General features: G+C 47.0%; 1 protein-coding gene across 24 annotated transcripts in view; it reads right to left on the reverse strand.

The window, feature by feature from the left end:
• The window catches only part of LOC147010254 (uncharacterized), a 158,064-nt gene that overhangs the window by 96,215 nt on the left and 38,138 nt on the right, over positions 1-23,711 (reverse strand). For 2 of the 24 annotated variants that reach the window (XM_085863172.1, XM_085863171.1), the window contains exon 1: positions 4,711-5,026. The exons of 14 other annotated variants lie outside the window; for them this stretch is intronic. In XM_085863172.1, coding sequence (XP_085719298.1) covers positions 4,711-4,753 — 43 coding nt within the window. In that variant the 5' untranslated portion in view covers positions 4,754-5,026. Of the gene's footprint in view, positions 1-4,441; positions 4,679-4,710; positions 5,027-23,711 lie in introns of those variants that run through there. 8 more of the 24 variants (XM_085863170.1, XM_085863169.1, XM_085863185.1 and 5 more) reach the window with 6 other exon arrangements.

Genomic DNA, 23,711 nt, shown 5'->3' on the forward strand with positions numbered 1-23,711 from the left:
GCGGAAAGTGGACGCAGCGACCCGCTGCTCCGGCGCATGCTTCCATACCTGTCCCATACCATAAGCGCTCGTCGGGTTGGTCTGCCATCTATCCTCCTCCGATTCCAACAGCACGACCAGTCTCTGTGCCTTGAGCAACAATTCATTCCACCCATTCAATGATCTTTATCTCAGAATGTTAAATATGGGAAAATTGAGGTCAAATTTGCAGAGGTTCTCTGTGCACAATTAAATCCCCTCACCTTCTTTTATAATGTCAAATCCCTGTGTGTCAGTCCCACCTCCTCCTCCCCCCTCACATGTCCTCCCAACTCGTGCCCCCCCCACCTCCTCCATGTCTTCGAAGCTTCAGCTTCCACATGACCTGTCCTGCTCCCTGTCCCATTCTTTCTTCAACTACATCATCTACAGTTCTTGGTAAAAGCAAGGTTGTACAAGGTGAACCTTTCACATTGATTTTTAAAACTTTCACTTGTTGGAGACACACTCTGTGTGACTCACCCAGAACTCCTTCCTTCCGCACGTCCTCCACGGCACCACTCAATCCAGGGCCGGATTAACCACTCGGCCGGTGAGGCCTGGGCCTTGGCCTACGAATTTTCCGACGACGTTTTTTTCTTCTTTTTTTTCAGTATTAATTATGTGACTCGACACGTGCAGGAAGGCTGTACACACCGTGAGTGAAGGCAGTTGGCACGCTGCCAGACAGTGATCATCGACAGCGAGCATGGGAACCATGTGATCACATCACAATCAGCCAATCACAGGCGTCACCGCTATCGCCTGGCTGATGGGTGGGGTTACGTTCGCGTGGAGTATGAACATACTGGCACCCTCTTACTTTCCTGTGAGTTGTCGATCATCCTGACGCTTGCAGTTCTTCGTTTTGCTCTTATTTGTCGTTTTTTTTATTCTTGACTATGGCCGACGGATCCATTCGGCACCACGGAAGTGGTACTTGCAAACGCGACAAAAAGAAGAGGCGTGAAACAGAAACAAAAAGACTGTCTGGATCCATCTTGAAATTTTTTTCACCTCACCAGAGTCGAGATGAGCAAACGGAATGTGCGCATGCAGAGTCTTCTGATGTCGAGGGATCAAGTAATCTCACACTGAATCACATTTCGAAAGCTGATGACACCAATACCGTCGCATCAAGCAACGAGAGAAGCATTGGAACAACTGCAGCCATTGCTGCAGCTCGTAGTTTCAATCCTGATCCTGCTGAATGGACTCTTTCCGCAGAACTCGTGGATAATTTCATCCAGAATCCTCCCTGCCAAGATAGGAACGCAGATTTTTCGTATACGGCCCGAGTGTATCCAGATAAAACACGGTATTTTTGGCGCGAACACTTCCAGCGGAAACTCACAAACGGGGAAACGGTGAACAGGGACTGGATGCTGTTATCTCCATCAAACGGTAAACTTTACTGCTACGTGTGCAAACTCCTACGTCCCGACGGAGATGATCACGAAAGCCATCACAGTAATTTTCGAATCGGATTCAATGATTGGAAGAATGCCTCTGCACGTCTCGCGTCACACGATCGTGGGACTGCCCATATTCTCGCAAACAAAAAGTCGCTCGAAATGAAGGTGATAGACAGGATTCACACATCATTTGAACAGCGGTACCTCCACGAGAAAGCTGACTGGACTCATGTCCTGGAGCAAATTGTCGCTGTAATATCGTTCCTCGCCGAAAGAGGGCTTCCGTTCCGGGGCACGACTGAGCAGCTGGGTTGTGCTAACAATGGAAACTATCTTGGTTGCCTTGAACTAGTCTCAAAATTCGATCCATTTCTCGCCCAGCATCTTGAAGTGTATGGGAACAAGGGAAAAGGAAGTGTATCGTACCTGTCATCAACAATATGCGACGAGTTTATCCTACGACTGGCCGAAAAAGTGAAATCTACCATCGTGCAAGAAATAAAAGATACTACGGTAAATATTATGGTGATTCCGTAGATTCGACGCCAGACGTTTCGCATATCGATCAGTTAACGGTAATATTTCGATATGTGATGCAAGATGGTAGCGCCGTTGAAAGGTTTTTACAGTACGTCATCATTGAGCATCACGATGGTGAATATCTGTTTGGAAAACTGCAAGATGTACTGGAAGCCAATGGGATTGATCTCATGGATTGTCGAGGGCAGTCATACGACAATGCAAGCAACATGTCCGGTGTCTATTCAGGCGTACAAGCAAGAGTCTGTAAAATTAATCCATTGGCTCAGTGGGTACCATGTACTGCACACAGTTTCAATCTGGTAGGAGTCGCTGCCGCAGAGAGCTGCTTGGAAGCCGTCAAATAATTTGGACTTATTCAAGCCGTGTATAACTTTATGTCAGCATCTCTGCAAAGATGGGCCAATTTAAATAAGTCACTCGATATACGTGCAATCAAACTCAAATGTTTGTCCGAGTTTGATATGAGGTGGTCATCTCGCGCGGACGCTTGTAAAGCGTTTCCGCAAGCTACAAGGACATAAAGAAGGCGCTAATGAAGATAGCCGAGCGCCCGAAAGACACTCTGTCAGTGAGACTGAAAGCCAAAGCATTGGCTGAGAAGATGGAACTGACCGAAACAGCAATCATGTGCACTGTCTGGTCTGATCGACTTGGCAACATTCATCGAGTAAACAGATGTCTCAAACAACCTGGAATAGATGTCGGAGCGGTTCACCAGCATTATGATGCCCTCTATGAATACAGAGTCGCTTCGAAATGATGAAAGATTTGATGCATTTCAGGACCACGCCAAAAAGATGGTCGAGTCCATCATTTACGCTGATGATAATCGTCGGGTCAAGAGGCGAAACAAGGCCTTCGATGAAAATGACGAGGAAGAAGAAACCCCAAAATCTGGGAGGGAGAAGTTCAGAGTTGAGACGTACTTCTCCATACTCGATCACCTTCTGACAGAAATCCACAAGAGAAGAGAGAGCTATCAGAAAATCACGGATCTGTTTGGATTGATCCCCACGGCCAACAGCCTCGACCATGATACACTCTCTCGCAGAGCGGAGAAACTGGTTTCAGCGTACCCTGCTGACGTTGAAATGGACGTAGTTCAGGAAATAGAACTTTGCTCGAAATACTCCAAGTTCATCGATGCATCGGACATGCACAAGTATATATTATTCACAACAATTTGACACAGACAATCCCCAATATTTTTGTTGCCCTCCGAATATATTGTTCGATGTTTGCTGCGAGGGTGAACGCTCCATCAGCACACCAAAGGGTGGGAAAAATTGTCTTCGGAGTTCGGTGGACCGTGGGTCAGGTGCGGTGTCCACGCTCGTGGGTCAGGTGCGGTGTCCACGCTCGTGGGTCAGGTGCGGTGTCCACGCTCGTGGGTCAGGTGCGGTGTCCACGCTCGTGGGTCAGGTGCGGTGTCCACGCTCGTGGGTCAGGTGCGGTGTCCACGCTCGTGGGTCAGGTGCGGTGTCCACGCTCGTGGGTCAGGTGCGGTGTCCACGCTCGTGGGTCAGGTGCGGTGTCCACGCTCGTGGGTCAGGTGCGGTGTCCACGCTCGTGGGTCACGTGCGGTGTCCACGCTCGTGGGTCACGTGCGGTGTCCACGCTCGTGGGTCACGTGCGGTGTCCACGCTCGTGGGTCACGTGCGGTGTCCACGCTCGTGGGTCAGGTGCGGGTGTCCACGCTCGTGGGTCAGGTGCGGGTGTCCACGCTCGTGGGTCAGGTGCGGGTGTCCACGCTCGTGGGTCACGTGCGGTGTCCACGCTCGTGGGTCACGTGCGGTGTCCACGCTCGTGGGTCACGTGCGGTGTCCACGCTCGTGGGTCACGTGCGGTGTCCACGCTCGTGGGTCAGGTGCGGTGTCCACGCTCGTGGGTCAGGTGCGGTGTCCACGCTCGTGGGTCAGGTGCGGTGTCCACGCTCGTGGGTCAGGTGCGGTGTCCACGCTCGTGGGTCAGGTGCGGTGTCCACGCTCGTGGGTCAGGTGCGGTGTCCACGCTCGTGGGTCAGGTGCGGTGTCCACGCTCGTGGGTCAGGTGCGGTGTCCACGCTCGCTCTGCTCTGTGTTCAATCCGAGATGATGAAGCAAATCGATTTCTCCGAAGTGATCGCGTCGTTTTCCAACCAAAAGGCACGAAGGAAGGAGTTTCAGCAGGGTGGAAATTGAACATACTGTACAAGCATTCCTCCGAACTTGTTTTCTCCATCCTTCGTTTCTCAATTTCGAAGCCGAATTGGATTTTACAGGCACCTCGTATATTTCAAAGTCGGACAAATCGCCATTTACCGCAGTCGTTTCCGATTAAATTTCATGTTCAATGTCGTCGTTTTGGTCACTCTTGAATTTGGCCTACGAAATCTCAAGGGTCTTGGCCGATGAAGACCTAAATCCGGCACCACTAAATCTGCATGAATTCAGCACTACTCTGAAGTATCACTCATTCCGATATACCTGTACAGGAGCAATGATTCGGCACCACTCCTTCCTTCCGCACGTCCTCCATAGCAACACTCTTTTGAAGAAAAAAAAAATTTTCTGCGTGACTCCTTCAATCGACTCATTCGTCACGTCATTGTCCGTTAATTCATTCGCCTCGTCGAGTTGGTTTTCAAGAGGAAGAAGAAGATTCCTCCCCACGTGGGTTCGAGTTTTGTGAGGTAACATCATGTTCGTTTATCAATACCATTCGCGGTTTCCATCGTTACGGTGAAGGAACTCACGTGTTCGATTCCAAATCTCCGGTGAAACTCTCACAATGTCCATCTTCACATCTGATTTCACTCACACACCACAAACCACGTTCCATCACCAAACCATCCCTCCAGTCGTCCTCACGATGCGGCGTCAGGGAGGAACAAACAAACACGAGGAACGAATGAGGGAACGAATAATTATCGAATGACCTAAACGGCGTTTCACTCGAACTCAGAGAGGGGAAAAATCGAGAGAAGAAGAAGAAGAAGAAGAGGGAGAGGGGGGGAGGAAGAAGAAGCAGGAGATGAAGAAGAATAAGAAAAAAGAAGCAGAAAAAGACCCTTCGTCTGTCCAACACGAAACAGAAACATGAATGAGAAACGAAGAAATGAGAGAAGGAATAATCCCAGTGACGGACCCGAGGGTTGTTTGGTCTGTTCGTTGTTGTTTGTTTCTTGTCGTATTGAACACTTGTGGTGAATGTCCGATGAATGTGGTTCCTTGTTCCCGGTTTGGGATGGACGTCCGCAGTTCGGGGTCCGGGTGTTCCATGGAGTCGGTGGAGGATTTTTGAGAACACCACAGGACGAGTTCTTGGGATGTTTAAATCTCCTCCGGACTCGGTGATCCATTCTCACGTCAAGTTCATTGTTACCACGAATCGGATGTTTAAATATCTCAAAAATGTGTGTGTGTGTGTGTGTGTGTGTGTGTGTGTGTGTGTGTGTGTGTGTGTGTGTGTGTGTGTGTGTGTGTGTGTGTGTGTGTGTGTGTGTGTGTGTGTGTGTGTGTGTGTGTGTGTGTGTGTATATATATATATATGTGTGTGTGTTTGTGTATGTATGTGTAGACATATATATATATATATATATATATATATATATATATATATATATATATATATATATATATATATATATATATTGTTGTGGTTGACGAAATTCACAAACCACCATTCAGGTCCCTTAGGTGAGATATCTCGGTAAGTATATGTGTAGTTAGGCCCAAACCCGTTGTCTGGAGGGAATAAATGTCATTCATGCGGGCTGCGACCCTTCAGGATAGCCGTTTTTCTTTTACTATCTTTATTTTGGACCAGCCGCCATTATTACCACCACCAACCACGTCTCAACAGCCATCACAACAACAACCACCAACCACAACGCCGCTTCACAATAACAACCACCAACCACAACGCCGCTTCACAACAACAACCACCAACCACAACGCCGCTTCACCACAACCGCCACGACCTTTGCCGTCACAACTCGCCACCATCGCATCGCCACCATCTCGCGCCACTCGTGGGCACCGATGCTGGACTCGTGCGGGGCGCGCACCGAGCAGCGTGTTCAAAAACATCACGGACTTTCCGCAGAAAAACGGATCAAAAACGACTCACGCCCACTTTTGTTCCGTCCAATCGGTGAGCGAGGGGCGGTTTGGCCCCGCCTCCAGGGCATTGGAGGGTGGTCGCTATATGCAAATTCATGGATCAAAAAGCATTCACGCCCACTTTTCCTCGGGCCAATGGGGAGCCAGCAAGAGAGGTGAAGGGTCAGAGGCAGAGGGTCAAGGGTAAAAGAGCGAAGACACGGGGCTTATATAAACGGGAGTTCAGTTGGAAGTTGAGAGTGAAGTGTGCGTGGTTCAAGAGAGTCGTCGGTGGAGCGGGAAAGAAGTGGTACTAGTCGGAGTGAAGAGGACGGAGCTGTGGAGAGGTGACGGCGGCGAAGGCGGACGAGGGGGTGCTCGCGTCGGTGCCGGGAGCGGCACAGGGAGAGGCCAGCAACGCGACCGAGGTGGAGGAGGAGACGCTCGCCGCGGGACCCGAGACAGGGTTATATCCTCCTTTCCCCGAGCATCAGCAACCCCCTCCTGTTTCCCCCCGCGCTGAGATAGTGCGACAAAGGGGGCTCCCTTCGCACCCCCTACCAGACACTGTCCGCGAGGCCCGCGGAGTTGAGGCACCACCGCCACTTCGCGTCTCATCATCAGACGGGTAGGCCCGACACGGTCTCGGCCCCAGGCCCGCCTACCCCCTCATCCTGGAGGGTGGTTCTCTTTTCTTTTGCTTTGGGAATATGTGTTGTCGGCGCCGTCTGTGAAGTAAAATTGTATAAGTGTTGCCGTGTGCCCGGTAGTCGGATAGATCTGCATTGTTGCATTTGCTTTTTGTGTAATATTGCATTGTCTTCTTCTTTTACATGTGCTTTTGGTGGAATTGTATATGTGTGCTTTCCGTTCATTGCGAAATAAATGTGCTTATTGTTGAACTGTTTTCCCGCTTCGCTTCGTCATTTCTTTCATTGAATCCCCATCTTGCTTCACGTAAAGGGTTGGTCGTGGGCTAAGACGCCCGATAATTAATCGAACCGTCGAGGCCGACGAATAACACCGCTCGGTTATCCCGATAGTACGGAACGGGTCGCTTAAGTGGCCCGTGTCCGAAGTCGACCTGCGGCGAGGTGCGATCGCCCGGTCTACCCTCCGTGTGGGTACTTAGGAAGGTCGAATTTGGCGAGCAACCCTATCCCACGCGGGGGCCGATTGGCACGATCGCGATGAGACCGAAAGGTCCACCCGTGACTGGTTCCCGGCGTTAGTCCGAGAGGGTCACGACTGGATTGTCCGTCCGGTGGGCGACGTGCCGCGATTCGAGTTACGTGGCCGTCAGCACGCCGGCGGGCGCGAATCCGCAACAATATATATATATATATATATATATATATATATATATATATATATATATATATATATATATATATATATATATATATATGTGTGTGTGTGCATGTGTACATGTATGTATGTGTATGTAAACATATAGATATATGTGTGTATTTAAATAAATATATATATATATATATATATATATATATATATATATATATATATATATATATATATATGTAGCCTGGTGTTGGCGCAGTGGTTTGGGCAGCAGCTTGGGATCCAAGAGGTCCTGAGTTCAAGCCCCATTGAGCCACTGAATTAATACACCAGGGGGTTGACTCAGCCTGTCATCCTTCCGAGGTCAGCGAAATGAGTACCAGTATACTGGGCTGGTGTATACCCCGGTTAAAAAATAGGTGTAGCATATCCCTGTGTCGTAAGAGGTGACCAGGGTTGCGTCAGGAAGGGCATCCGGCGTAAAAAAACATCTGCCAAATCACTATGCAGATCATAAGGATGATCCGCTGTGGCGACCCCTAACGGGAGCAGCCGAACGAAGAAGAAGATATATATATATATATATATATATATATATATATATATATATATATATATATATATATATATATATATATATATATATATATATATATATATATATATTGTTACGGCTGTTGAAATTCGCAATACACCATAAAGGGTCCTCAGGTGAGATATATCGGTAAGTTCATGTGTAGTTAGCCCAAACCCGTTGTATCGAGCGAATATGTGATCGATTCCGGCTGCGATTCTTCAGTTAGCCGTTTTTCTTTTGCTGTCTTTAATTTGGTGCAAGAACAACAACGAACATCGCCACAACCAACATCTCAACGATCACGCCATTCACTACACGACGCCAACAATCACGACACCTTCCACAACTACGCTACCACATCTTCGCCGCTTGCCATTCAATGAGCACCGTGCGGTCACGATCTCCGCGGGACGGATGAAAGGAGCTGAGCGGCAGCTTAAATATCTCCCGCCAAGATCTCCCGCCCAAAACGCCCGCGCTTTGGCATGGGGGAGGTGCGATTTGAGCCAGAGGTCAAAGGTGAAAAAGGTGGGGGCCTGATTTTGGGGGAATAATTCCCTGGCCCTGAGCCAAAACTGACTTTCCTTGTCCGCTATCCGCGCGGGTACTTAGGTAAATCGACCATTCGGCGATCGGACCCTATTTCACTCGGGTAGAATGCGGACTGAGTTGTGGTGAGGTTAAACCCCCACCCGTGACGAGCTCCCAGCGTTGTTCCGAGAGGGTCACGACTGAATTGTCCGTTCCGGTGGGCGACGCGGTTGCCATTCGAGTCAAGCGGCCGATCGCATGCCGGACGGGCCAGAATTCGCAACAATGTGTGTGTGTGTGTGTGTGTGTGTGTGTGTGTGTGTGTGTGTGTGTGTGTGTGTGTGTGTGTCTGTGTGTGTGTGCGTGTGTGTATACAGTATATGTGTGTGTGTATGCGTATATATATATATATATGTATATATATATATATATATATATATATATATATATATATATATATATATATATATATATTGTTGTGGTTACCAAATTCGCAAACCACCATTCAGGTCCCTTAGGTGAGATATCTCGGTAAGTATATGTGTAGTTAGGCCCAAACCCGTTGTCTTGTGGGAATACATGTCATTTATGCGTGCTGCGACTCTTCAGGATAGCCGTTTTTCTTTTACTATCTTTATTTTGGACCAACCGCCATTGTTACCACCACCAACCACAACATCAACCACCCACCGCGGCGCCGCTTCACGTCACACCTCGCAACCGTCGCATCGCCACCGTTCTTGCGCCGCATGTGGGTACCGGTGTTGGACTCGTGCAGGGCGCGCGCCGAACAGCGTGTACAAAACCACGGATTTTCAGCTCCAAAAACGGATCAAAAACGACACACGCCCACTTTTGTTCCGTCCAATCGGTGAGCGAGGGGCGATTTGGCCCCGCCTCCAGGGCGTTGGAGGGCGATCGCTATATGCAAATTTATGGATCAAAATGCATTCACGCCCACTTTTTCTCGGGCCAATGGGGAGCGAGGTGAAAGGTCGAAGGCAGGGGGTCAAAGATGAGAGAGCGAAGCCACGGGGCTTATATAAGCGACCGCGTTCGTCAAGTCGAGAGAGTGAAGACTTCGCAGTCGGTGGAGTTGGGAAGAAGAAGCAAGAAGGAGTTGGTCGTCGTCGTGTGCGTTGGAGTCGGAGCGAAGGGGACGGAGCTGTGGAGAGGCGGCGAGGGCAGACGAGGGGGTGCTCGCGTCGTGCCGGGAGCTGCACACCAGCGAGGCCGACGGCGCGACCTGGTCGAGGTGGAGACGCTCATCGCGGGACTCGAGGCAGAGTAGAAATCCTCCTTTCCCCCGAGCATCAGCAACCCCCTCCTGTTTCCCCCCGCGCTGAGATAGTGCGACCAAGGGGGCCCCTTTCCCACCCCCTACCAGACACTGTCCGCGAGGCCCGCGGAGTTGAGGCACCATCGCCGCTCCGCGTCTCATCACCAGACGGGTAGGCCCGACCCGGTCTCGGCCTCAGGCCCGCCTCATCCTTGAGGGTGTTCTTTTTCTTGGTTTTGGGAATGTGTTGTCGGCGCCGTCTGTGAAGTAAAATTGTATAAGTGTTGCCGTGTGCTCGCGTAATCGGTATTAGATCTGCATTGTCGCATTTGCTTTTTGTGTAAAATTGCATTGTTTCTTTTCCTTTTCTATGTGCTTTTGGTGGAATTGAATATGTGTGCTTTCCGTTCATCGCGAATAAATGTGCTTTGTGTTGAACTGTTTCCCGCTTCGCTTCGTCATTTCTTTCATTGAATCCTCATCTTGCTTCACGTAAAGGGTTGGTAGTGGGCTGAATACGCCCGATAATTAATCGAACCGTCGAGGTCGACGAATAACACCGCTCGGTTATCCCGATAGTACGGAACGGGTCGCTTAAGTGGCCCGTGTCCGAAGTCGACCTGCGGCGAGGTGCGATCGCCCGGTCTACCCTCCGTGTGGGTACTTAGGTAGGTCGAATTTGGCGAGCAACCCTATCCCACGCGGGGGCCGATTGGCTCGATCGCGGTGAGACCGAAAGGTCCACCCGTGACTGGTTCCCGGCGTTAGTCCGAGAGAGTCACGACTGGATTGTCCGTCCGGTGGGCGACGTGCCGCGATTCGAGTTACGTGGCCGTCAGCACGCCGGCGGGCGCGAATCCGTAACAATATATATATATATATATATATATATATATATATATATATATATATATATATATATATGTGTGTGTGTGTGTGTGTGTGTGTGTGTGTGTGTATATATATGTATGTATGTATATACAGTGGGGAGAACAAGTATTTGATACACTGCCGATTTTGCAGGTTTTCTCACTTACAAAGCACGTATAGGTGTGTAATTTTTATCATAGGTACAATTCAACTGTGAAAGACAGAATCTAAAAGAAAAATCCTGAAAATCACATTGTATGATTTTTAAATAATTAATTTGCATTTTATTGCATGAAATAAGTATTTGATCACCTACCAACCAGGAAGAATTCCGGCTCTCACAGATTTGTTAGTTTTGTCTTTAAGAAGCCCTCCCATTCTCCACTCATTACCTGTATTAACTGCACCTGTTTGAACTCGTTATCTGCATAAAAGACAGCTGTCCACACTCAATCAATCAGACTCCAACCTCTCCACAATGGGCAAGACCAGAGAGTTGTCTAAGGACATCAGGGACAAAATTGTAGACTTGCACAAGGCTGGGATGGGCGACAGGACAATAGGCAAGCAGCTTGGTGAGAATGCAACAACTGTTGGCGCAATTATTAGAAAATGGAAGAAGTTCAAGATAAGTCAATCTCCCTCGGTCTGGGGCTCCATGCAAGATTTCACCTCGTGGAGCCTCAATGATCATGAGAAAGGTGAGGGATCAGCCCAGAACTACATAGCAGGACCTGGTCAATGACCTGAAGAGAGCTGGGACCACAGTATCAAAGAAAACCATAAGTAACACACTACGCCGTCATGGATTAAAATCCTGCAGCGCACGCAAGGTCCCTCTGCTCAAGCCAGCGCATGTCCAGGCCTGTCTGAAGTTTGCTAATGACCATCTGGATGATCCAGAGGAGGAATGGGAGAAGGTCATGTGGTCTGATGAGACCAAAATAGAGCTTTTTGGTTCAAACTCCACTCGCCGTGTTTGGAGGAAGAAGAAGGATGAGTACAACCCCAAGAACACCATCCCAACCGTGAAGCATGGAGGTGGAAACATCATTCTTTGGGGATGCTTTTCTGCAAAGGGGACAGGACAACTGCACCGTATTGAGGGGAGGATGGTTGGGGCCATGTATCGCGAGATCTTTTCCAACAACCTCCTTCCCTCAACAAGAGCATTGAAGATGGGGCGTGGCTGGGTCTTCCAGCATGACAATGACCCGAAACACACAACCAGGGCAACTAAGGAGTGGCTCTGTAAGAAGCATCTCAAGGTCCTGGAGTGACCTAGCCAGTCTCCAGACCTGAACCCAATAGAAAATCTTTGGAGGGAGCTGAAAGTCTGTGTTGCCCAGCGACAGCCCTGAAACCTGAAGGATCTGGAGAAGATCTGTATGGAGGAGTGGGCCAAAATCGCTGCTGCAGTCTGTGCAATCCTGGTTAAGAACTACAGGAAACGTCTGATCTCTGTAATTGCAAACAAAGGTTTCTGTACCAAATATTAAGTTCTGTTTTTCTGATGTATCAAATACTTATTTCATGCAATAAAATGCAAATTAAATATTTTAAAATCATACAATGTGATTTTCAGGATTTTTGTTTTAGATTCCGTCTTTCACAGTTGAAGTGTACCTCTGATAAAAAAAATTACAGACCTCTACGTGCTTTGTAAGTGGGAAAACCTGCAAAATCAACGGTGTATCAAATACTTGTTCTCCCCACTGTATGTGTGTGTGTGTCTGTGTGTGTGTATATATATATATATATATATATATATATATATATATATATATATATATATATATATATATATATATATATATTTATATATATATTTATATATATATATATATATATATATATATATATATATATATATATATATATATATATTTATATATATATATTTATATATATATATATATATATTTATATATATATTTATATATATATTTATATATGAATATGTATTTAATTATATATGTATTTTTATATATATATATATATATGTATATATATATATATATATTTATATATTTATATATATATATATATATATATATATATATATATATATATATATATATGTATACATATATATGGATGTGTGTATATTGTTACGGCTGTGGAAATTCGCAATACACCATAAAGGGTCCTGAGATCTGTTATGACGATAAGTATTTGTGTAGTTAGATTTCCCCACTGTTGTTTGGAGGGAATTTCCGTGTTCACCGGGCTGCGATCCTTTGAGATAGCCGTTTTTCTTTTCTCTTTCATTATTTTGGACCAATCATCGCCCAACAATTAAATCGCCACCACCCACATCATTCCCAAACAACTACAACTCAAACACCACTTCCTTCGCCTCTTTACCTCCACAACTCCACCCCGCAAACATCGCTTCACCGCCATTCTCAAACGACGCCCGCCAGCAACCAAATCGCCACCACCAACACCCTTCCCAAACCACCACAGCAAACTCCCACCACCTCCGCCTTTCTACCACACGTCGTACCATGGGTTGTGAATGCGTTCCTTTCGCCGATGCTTTCGCGTGTGTGAGTGGTATGATGTGCGTGAGTGAAGTACGGTGTGTGAAAGGGACCGTGTGTGTGAGAGAGCGGTATGCAAGGGAGATGACGGTCGGCATGCGGGAGCACGCAGCCACGTCTCCCGGTGTGAGTGTAATGTCGCGGTGTGTGAGTCTCGTGACACACAGGAGTGCGTGTGTGGAATGGAGCCTGAGCGCAAGAGTGCGACGGAGACAGATGGACAGGGGCCGGGTAGCGGCCGTAGCTGGATTGGGGACCATGCCGGGTTTACCCAGCGGCGAGCGCGAGGTTCGTGCCGTGCAGCGCACGAGGCCGCCACGTGTGCGCTTGCGGGAGTGAAGCCCGGTCCATAAACACCAGCGGTGGATGTTGCCGATCCCGCAGACGGACAAAGGTTAGGCTGGACAAACGGATTCGGACAGGATGGGTTCTCCACGCGGGCGTGTGTGTGAAGCTCCGACGGGCAGAGCACATGTGTTCGCATGGGGAACCCCTCGAAACGCGAGGCTTGTGTTTTTTAATGCGCAGGGTGACGTCATGGCTGCACGTGGGGTTGCAATCCAGCAGGAGGGTGAATCCCTGCCGGATGGTGCCGTCCAGGAGGGACGAGGTACAAGGTGCGCGAGCAGCTGCATGACGTCACGGGCAAGAGCGCAGGTTGCGAGTTGCCGCGCTGGTGCTACGTGATGGAAAAAAAAAAGCAAGCCTCGCTTCGGGTGAACAGGATTCCCTGGGCAAGGGGTGGAAGACCCCCTTGGCCTGGGCACAAGATGGCACTAGCTAGGGGGAAGGGTTAGCATCATTAGACCGGCTTCATGGGGCAGGGGTAAGTCCTCATGGAGCCCATGGAATAGATTAGTTTGAGGGATTTTAGTTGAGATTTAGGTTGGAAAATGGGATATTTGGAGGACAGTGACAGACTTTGGATGTGTAGAGGGGACGGAGCTTAGCTACGTGGATTAAAAGGAACGTGCTATATTGTAAGGGACGACGTAGGAGCACGAGGTAGTTAGGGGATTTAGTGAGCAGGATGGCAGAGTTCAGCGATGTGTGGAAAGGAAAAAGTACATGTTGAGTGAGTGAGGCCAGCCTGTCTGTATGTATGGAGCGAATGTGGTATGCATGGTGCGATGAGTGATTGGGGGGGAGTGACTCCCGCCCAAGGGACCCCGGGGTCAGAGTAAAGTGAGTGAGGGGGTTAGTCAAATTGACAAAATGGAGGTCGTTTTGCTGTTGGTGGGAATGTAGGCTCGAAACCTGTTTGAAGGGGTGCAGGAGCCCTGTTGACTGGTTGGGAGCGTGGATGCGAAAGGTGAGTATCGCTGAGTGGGTACCCCGCGCACCCGGCTTGTCGGCCGCGGTAGGCCAAGGGCCCATGTGGGGCCGGGATAGCGTAGTGGGCACGGGTGACCCGCTGATGTGGGGCCCGGGGCGCCATAGGCCGCGTGGGCAGTGTGTGGGCACGGGTGCCCTCGGAAAGGGGCCCGGATCGCCAGCCTGCCACGTGAGCGTTTCGGGGAGTCACCAGGGAGGGCACTCCCCGGTGTTTAGAGAGCTGGTAGGCTTGGAGGCAGTGTAGTGCCCGGGGGTGCCATTGCTGGAGAATCGGCAGAGGGGAGGTCCTGCCAAGGGAGCCACGACGTCCCAGCCACGTCTTAGTAAGACATCATCCTCGGTCAAAAATTTCAACGGCTTTGTGATCAGCATGAAAAATTGCCATAAAAAAACACTCCTTTTAATGGGACAACAGAGAAAAAGTCGATGTGTACCCAACCCTAATATTACATGCCCTAAATTTGGCAGCCATTTTGAATTTTTGCATTTTACCAACCTAAGACATCATCCGATGTCAAAAAGTTCAACGGATTCGTGATCAGCTTGAAATTTGGCCATTAAAAACACTCCTTTCAAAAAAAGTATGGTTGTATGCCCAACCCTACTAATATCTTTATTTTCAGACCACTGATGAGACCACCAGGCACTTTACGAGACTTTACCCTTGCAAAGTCTTGGATCAATTTGTCGAAGTCAATCTCTCTGAGAATGTCACATTCAATGCTCATCAAAGCCAGGTGACTGAGCCTATCATGACACATTGTAGTACGTAGTCTGTTCTTGATGAACTTCAATTTACTGAATGAACTTTCTCCAGAACAGTTTGTGACCATGAGCACCAAGTACATCCATAGCATTATCTCAACATTTGGATATGTATCCACAACTTTCTTGTCCATCAACAATTTGGAAAGGAAATGTTCTCTCCCTATCCTATCATCTTCATATTCCAGGAAATGAGTGAGGAAGGCTGAAAACTGCACAAGTTCAACACCAAGTGTTTGATCCAGATCATCCTTGTACTCAGCAATCATTTTGCTGCAGCTGCTTCGATTTCATCGCAGTCCAGTGATTCCAGTTTACGGAAGAAACCAAAAAGAGAACAGGTGTTCTCATAGACTTCCAATCGTTGCTCCAATGAACATAGAAACTGATTATTTACTGGAAGAAAATTCTGAACTCAAAATTTTTCAGACAGTGAGAATGTGGCTTTTTCTGATCGTCCATAATCCAATGGATTGAGGCGCACATTTTGTTGACGATTGCGTTTCTGCACATAATTATCAGTTCCAGACATCTTTCCCTTCTCCTCATAAACATGAAAGCATTCTCGTTTTTCACATGCAAAACATTTCAAGGACTTCAACATTGCTACTGCTGTGTTCAGATCAAGTTTTGGATCTTGCAACATGTGACTTGTGATGTTAACTCTGTCAAGAATGTCATGCCAAAAAACAGCATAGATGCCCGTCTCCAGGTTGCACATCCTGTCGTGGAGACCGTTTGCCTCAGAACGTACTTTGGACATCTCATTTTCATCTCTTGCTATTTCGGCGAGTGCTTCACGGATTGGGTGATATCCTTGGACGAGTGCTTTTACTGCATCGGATCGACAGGACCATCGTGTTGTGGAAACCCTCTTTGGCACAGATACAGGACCAGATTCCACAGTCTTCAGTGAGTCTGTAAGAATTTCATAACGCTGTGTGGAAGCTGTGAAGAACACATAAATTGCCTCGAGGAAGTCAAAAAAAATGCCACAGCTGCTTGACAACATTTAGCTGCTGCTTGTCCAACTCGGTTTAGTGAATGTCCAGCACAGGCTATCCAAACTGCATGAGGTTTTCAGCTGCCACTTTTGCTTGAACACCATTGTATCTTCCACTCATTGCTGAGGCGTTATCATATGATTGCCCACGACAATTCTGAATGTCAATGTCATGGTCTGCAAGGAATTTCATCAATCCTTCAAACATTTATTGAGTCTTGTGTCCTTGATTTGGCAAGAACTTCACAAATCTCTCAACTGGTGCACCATGCTCCATGTATCTGAAGATCAGAGTTAGTTGATCAATATGACCTTCATCAGCTGTAGAATCAAGAGAAACTGAAAAGTATTTTGACAGTTTTATGCATGAAATGATTTCATTCAGAACTTGATTGCCCATTAGTCTGACAAGTTCTTCGCAGATGGTGGAAGACAAATAGTTTGTATGACCACTGCCACGATTTGCATGATTCTGGTTGTGTTGCTTGAGGAAATCATCATATTCAGCCAAAAGCTCGAGTATTCCCAAGTAGTTTCCATTATGAGGAGATCCAAATGTTTCATTATCTCCACGAAGAGCTAGGCCTTGTTCACATGCAAATTTAAGCATACTGAACAGTAGCTTTAGAACACTGCGCCAATATTGCTCAATTCGATCTGCTTCTTGTGCAAGTTCAGAGTCGACACGTTCAGCTTTCTTTGCACGACTTGCTGCTGACAAAACTGCTTGGATGTGATCTTTTGATTAGAAACACACTCATGATCAACTTGGTGTCCATGAGCAGTCGCAGAATCCATCATGTGTGAATTGGGATCTTGCAACACCCATTAGCTTGCAAAAGAAGCAGTAGACTCGACCATTTGCTGGTGAAAAACAAAGCCAAGAACGTATTACAACTTCCCCATTTCAATTTAGTCGCTCAAACATAGCTGGTGTATATTTCCGAATGACATTGGATGCTAAATCAGCAATACAAAAAGGTGCAAATAAAGACTTGACATCACTGTGATGGAAATCCTCAGCACCTTTCACAGCCCAATAGTCAATAAATGATTTTGTCATATGCTCTGGCCATAAGCTGATGTCATCAATCTGTGTATTCGTATGAGATTCTGGAAGCACTTGCTTTGAAGCAGTATCTGTCTTCTTGACATTCTGGTCATTTTCTACCGTAGACAGGCCGGATGAAGATGAGGCTGATGTCTCTGCAGCAGGTGCCTGCTCTGGTTGTATTGAATTTGAAGCTGAAGCACTCTCTGCTTCTGAAGCTGATGGACGCGTGAACTCAGTGAAGAATTCAGTCATTCGACGTGTTTTTGCAAGTTCTTGAGCTTCTCTTTCAGGACGTTCCTTGGATACTTTTCTCTTTGCAGCACCACTTGCAAAATGTCACGGACCTTTGTACCTGTCCATTCCACTCATTCCTGCAAGAAAATGTGTTTATTTTATTTGCGAAAATTTTAATATTTGCGTTTAATAGTCATAAATAGTGTAACAAAGTCCAACACAATAAACTTAAATTAAAAAATTGTGGAAAATACTTTTAAGTTCAAAAAGAAAAAATTGTTTTCATCATTAACTATTCTTATAATCTTATTAAATAAACTAGGCTGTAAAAGCTTCCTTACCAGTTGCAAAAGTTTCAAATTCAAATGTAAATTAACTTAAACAGTCTTCAACTTTTCCAATTTGTTTTTCCAACCAGACGCGCCAACAAACTCGCGAGGTTTACCGTTTACCTGAGAAATCTTTCAAATGAAAGTTTCAATTAATTCGTCGCCATTTTGAATACGAATACTTTAGTTACCAGACTCCCACGTCTCCTTGCATCCCCGCCCTATATCCCCGGGACAAAATTAATAAAACAATTCCCCATCGGCCACCCCCGGGATTTGTTTTTCTGCATTGTCCTCGGGATTTCCGGGGGGGGGGGGTGGCGGTTCCAAGAAGAATTGATTCATGCATTAAAAAATGGCGATCTAATCATCTGAACATCTATAACAGTTTGCTTACAATATTTAAGAGCATTTATATCGTATTGAAACGAGTGTTTCCGTCAAAAATGATGATGCTACGAAGACAAATTTGTATGTTCCCCATGTAAATCTTATTAATCTCAGTCTCACTTAAGATATCTGTTCACAGAAGATAGAAGTGAGTACACGTGACGTGCATGCGTGTCCACTATTTCTCGCCATGATGTGAGCTGAATATTATATATTTATTTATATTTCATTCAATGAGTACCAGTGTACTGGGCCGGTGTATACCCCAGTTAAAATAGGTGTGTATTATATATTTCATTCAATGAGTACCAGTGTACTGGGCTGGTGTATACCCCAGTTAAAATAGGTGTACCATATCCCTGTGTCGTAAGAGGTGACCAGGGTTGCGTCAGGAAGGGCATCCAGCGTAAAACATGTGCCAAATCACGATGCGGATCATACGGATGATCCGCTGTGGCGACCGCGAACGGGAGCAGCCGAAAGAAGAAGAAGAAGATATATATATATATATATATATATATATATATATATATATATATATATATATATATATATATATATATACATACAAGTACGTGCCAGTACGTGCGTGGCTGTACATGCAAAAAAAAACGAAAAACTTTCAAACCACAATCCAAAAACAACAACCACATAGGTTGTTCCTTCACTCTCGCGTGCCCGTACGTGCGTGGCCATACATGCAAACCAAAAAAAACAAAACTTTCAAACCGCGAGCCAAGAAACAACCACACAGGCCGTTCCTTCGCTCTCGCGTGCCCGTACGTGTGTGCCCGTACGTGCAAACCCCCCCCAAAAAACAAACAAACAAAAAAAACTTTCAAACCGCAATCCAGAAACAACCACACAGGCCGTTCCTTCGCTCTCGTAAATGACTGGATTGGGGCATTGTGTTTATCTATAAATGCGGATAAGAAATCGAGAAATTATTAGAATACATTAAGTCATCACTATCCGGAAGTGGTGCATGCCCGTAAAGCCTGCATCTCACTGGGCTGCGACAGCTCGCGACAAAATGTGAACGGGATTCTCCAAAATGTCTGGAAACGTTCGCGGTGGTTCTCAATTTCCTCGCGTGAGTCACAGGACGTCGCTCTGGTGTCGCTTGAATTTTGAATATGTTCAAAAATTTCGTGCGACAAATTTTCTCTCAAAATAGTCACAGAGTCGTCGCGGTTGTCTCGAACCGGTCTCAAACCCTTCTCAATTTAGTTTCCGTGAGTCAGAAGGTGCGACAAATGTTATCCATGCAATGTAATGTCGATAGATTCACAATATTTCAATCCAGATATGACTAAAAAAACAACTCATAGTCAAAATTGTAAAACCAGCATTGTCTGTCCTCATTCTCTCCTGTTCTGAGTAATGGCCTTCAATGCAAACTTTTCACTTCAGTGTAATTCAGTGTGATTCCAAGTTAAAATTATCGCTGTTTTATCGCAATTTTGTGTCTCCAACACGTCGCGAGCTGTCGCAGCCCAGTGAGATACAAGCTTAAGGAATGTTCACATGCATTCCATGAATTATCGCTTGCATTGAAGTAACAACTGCTGTGATACACACGCAGAGTTAATTAAAATCAAAATTAAAATCAAGTTTACCTCACTGTCTTTGCTTGCCATGACATTTGCTGCCATTGACCATTGCCACTCCTACGCCACGGTAACTAAGGAAACTACGCCATGGTAACCGATCCCCATCGTAAGCGGCACAGCACGTGACGTCATCGTCGGCCGGCCGCGCACCGGCCTTCGCAGCAACGTGTCCTTTCATTGGTTGGTCAATAAATGGCCAAACTTGGGAAGCACTTGGCACATCCACAGGGCTCCAGAAATGTACCTGGCAAGTTTCAATTAGACCGGACCAGTGGTTGTCGAGAAACAGCGGTCTCTCTCTCGGTCGCTCTCTCTCACACACACACACACACACACACACACACACACACACACACACACACACACACACACACACACACACACACACACATACACACACACACACACACACCTGGAATTATATATACCAGTACGTGCCCATTAAAAAAAAAATTATAAATAAATATTCAAACCGCAAGCAAGAAACAACAACCACACAGGCCGTTTCTTCGCTCTCACGTGCGTTGCCCGGAAGTTCGCATATCGCAGTTACAATTATTCGCAATTTAGTTTTAATGGCCAATTATTCAATTAGCGCCAACGTATTTTGCCTTTTCGCAAGGTCGTCGCAAGGAAAAACAAAAAGAGAAGAGAAGAGAGGAAAGAAAAAATTTACTTCCTGGTTCGGAGCACACCAGCTCACTCTGATGTTACCGAAATTTGTGCACCGTCTAATATGAAAACGATCATAACGTGGGGCATAGTGTTTATCTATAAATGCGCATAAGAAATCGAGAAATTATTAGAATACACGAAGTCATCACTCTCCGGAAGCCCGTACGTTGCAGCCTGAAATGAGGAACGCGGCTGAGCTTCCCTTCCCGCATCGGCCACGCCCACGCAACAACGTGTCTTGTCATTGGTTTGGTAAATAAATGGCCATAACTTGGGAACCACTTGTCCGATTAATATTAAACCTTGAAAAGGCACATACTCAGGTCCCCAGCAATATACCTGGCAAGTTTCAATTAGATGGGACCAGTGGTTGTCGAGAAAAACAGCGGTCACAGACACACACACACACACACACACACACACACACACACACACACACACACACATTGCTGGTATTTTATATATATCTATATCTATTGGATTCGCTTCAATGCTAGATATCCCTTATTGTCAGGTTGTCCGTGTGTGTGTGTGTGTGTGTGTGTGTGTGTGTGTGTGTGTGTGTGTCTGCAATGCGAGGCTCCACAGCACAAACCAGCGAACCGATGTCGATGAAACTTTGCCAACATGTGCAGTATTTGTTGGGAATGTGCGCGTTTGAATTTCGTTGCCGAGCAACCACCCGTTGATGTGCAGCGGCCGAAAAACCACGTACAGTATTTTCAATACTTGTCCTTCAGTTTTGAATGTAGAGAATCGAGACTTCGGAATTAAACACTTCGAGATATTTAGAAAATTTTACTTGAGCCGATTTTTGATTGAGGTTTATTTTTCAAATGGTAGTCCTTCAAAAATCGGGTGTCTATTCACCGTCATTTTTTGAGGGGCTTAGGAAAGTGGGCGGAGCTTAGGGAAAGTGGACTTGGTTGATGAAAACTGGGAGTGGCGTAGGAAAGTGGGAGTGGCGTAGGAAAGTGGGCCTGGCTTATGGAAAGTGGGCGTGGCTTATTTAAAATATTGTGTGGCTCAGGAGGTGTGGTCAAACAAAGGCATTGAGAGAAGTTTATCGGGTTTTCCGCGTGTGTGTGTGTGTGTGTGTGTGTGTGTGTGTGTGTGTGTGTGTGTGTGTGTGTGTGTGTGTGTGTGTGTGTGTGTGTGTGTGTGTGTGTGTGTGTGTGTGTGTGTGTGTGTGTGTGTGTGTGCAACGCGAGGCTCCACAGCACAAACCAGCAAACCGATTATTTTTCAAATGGTAGTCCTTCAAAAATAGGGTGTCTATTTACCGTCATTTTTTATGAGGAGTGCCAGTTGGCAAAATACGCAATCGGAAAAATCTTGCCAGGCAGAGGAACAATTGTATGTGAACCAATATGTCTTGGCAATGAATCTTCGTCGGTGGATCAGTCAGAATGAAAAGCATCGTATCCAGCGCTTCGATCCTAGCGAATCCCTCGTTGCCTACCGGCTTGTGTGTATATATATATATATATATATATATATATATATATATATATATATATATATATATATATATATATATATATATATATATATATATATATATATATATAGTGTTACGGCTGTGGAAATTCGCAAACCAACATTCAGGGCCCGTAGGTGAGATAACTCTAAGTACATGTGTAGTTAGCCCCAAACCCATTGTTTAGAGGGAATGTATGTGATTCATTCGGGCTGCGACGCTTTGAGATAGCTGTTTTTCTGTTCTATCTTTATTTTGAACCAACCACGTCTCAACCGCCAAAACCATCAAACCACCACCGATAAACCCTCCACCACCCTCACCTCTCTCCTTCTACGGCCATTCCCACACCACCTGTGAACACTGAGCGTCGGGCTGTCTTGGGCTCGTTCAAGATACGCACCGAGCCGCGAGTGCAAATAGCGGCCTTTCCGAGGGAGAATTCGGATCAAGAATGCTACACACCCACTTCTGATCCGTCCAATTAGCAAGCGCGGAGCGGCTTGGCCCCGCCTCCAGGCGCGTCGGTGTGAAATCGATATATGCAAATTCTAGGATCAGGGAAGGTTCACGACCACTTTTTCTCCATCCAATGGGCGAGCGTGGCTCCGCCCCTGAGATCATCCTGATACGGAAATTTGCATATTGTTTTCTCCTGCCGGCCTATAAAACGGCGAGCGCAAGGCGAATCGTGGCAGAGTCAGTTTTTGGTTGGAGAGTGTGGCAGCAGCAGAGTGTGGCAGCAGCAGAGTGTGGCAGAGAGTGGAGTCGGGTGGCGAAGGCATCGAGTTGGATTCTGCAGTCGGCTGAGGAGAGTTGTGGGAAGAGGCCAAGGAGCTCGGGTCCGAGGCGAGAAGGACGGCGGTTGGCGACGAGGTTGCAGTGGGAGATCGCTCATCGCGGGACCCAAGCCAGCCAGCCATTCTCCCTCCCCCAGGGCATCAACAATTCCCCCTTTTCCCCCCGCACTGAGATAGCGCAACAAAGGGGGCCCCGTTCCCACCCCACTCCAAACGTCGTGCCAAGGAGCACGGAGTCGGGGCACAGCCACGCGGCCACATCTGCGGCTCGTCCGCCAACGCGTCACGAGGACGCGGGTAGGACCCCCCGGTCTCGCGGACCTGGCCGCTCCTTCAGGTCACGCACGCATATTGGCCTACAAGCCCGTCTGCCCCCTTGTCTATGAGGGTGGCTTCTTTCCTTTGCTTTTGAGTAAATGTGTGTTGGCGCCGTCTGTAAAGTTGAACTGTATAAGTGTTGCCGTGTGTGCGCGTCTTCGGTCGTAACTCTGCGTCATTGTTTCTCTTGTTGTAACTGCTACATGTGCACTTTGACTGTTTGGCTGTATATGTGTGCTTTCTGTGTGTCGCGTTATAAATGTGCATTGTGTGAACTGTTTTCCCGTTTCGCTTCGTCTTTTCTTTATTGACCCTCCATCCTGCTTCACGTAAAGGGTTCGTAGTGGGCTTAATACGCCCAATAATTAATCGGAACCATCGAGGCCGACGATAACACCGCTCGGTTATCCCGATAGCACGGAATGGACCACTTAGGCGGTTCGTGTCGGGACTCTGCCTGCGGCGAGGTACGATCGCCCAGTCGACCATCGGTGCAGGTACTTAGGTAGATCGAATTTGGCGAGCAACCCTATCCTGCGCGGGTGGGCAATTGGC

Source organism: Eptatretus burgeri, chromosome 17, assembly GCF_056783735.1.
Source record: "Eptatretus burgeri isolate ZD-2024b chromosome 17, Ebu_testis_v1, whole genome shotgun sequence".
In the NCBI taxonomy this organism is placed as follows: Eukaryota; Metazoa; Chordata; class Myxini; order Myxiniformes; family Myxinidae; genus Eptatretus; species Eptatretus burgeri.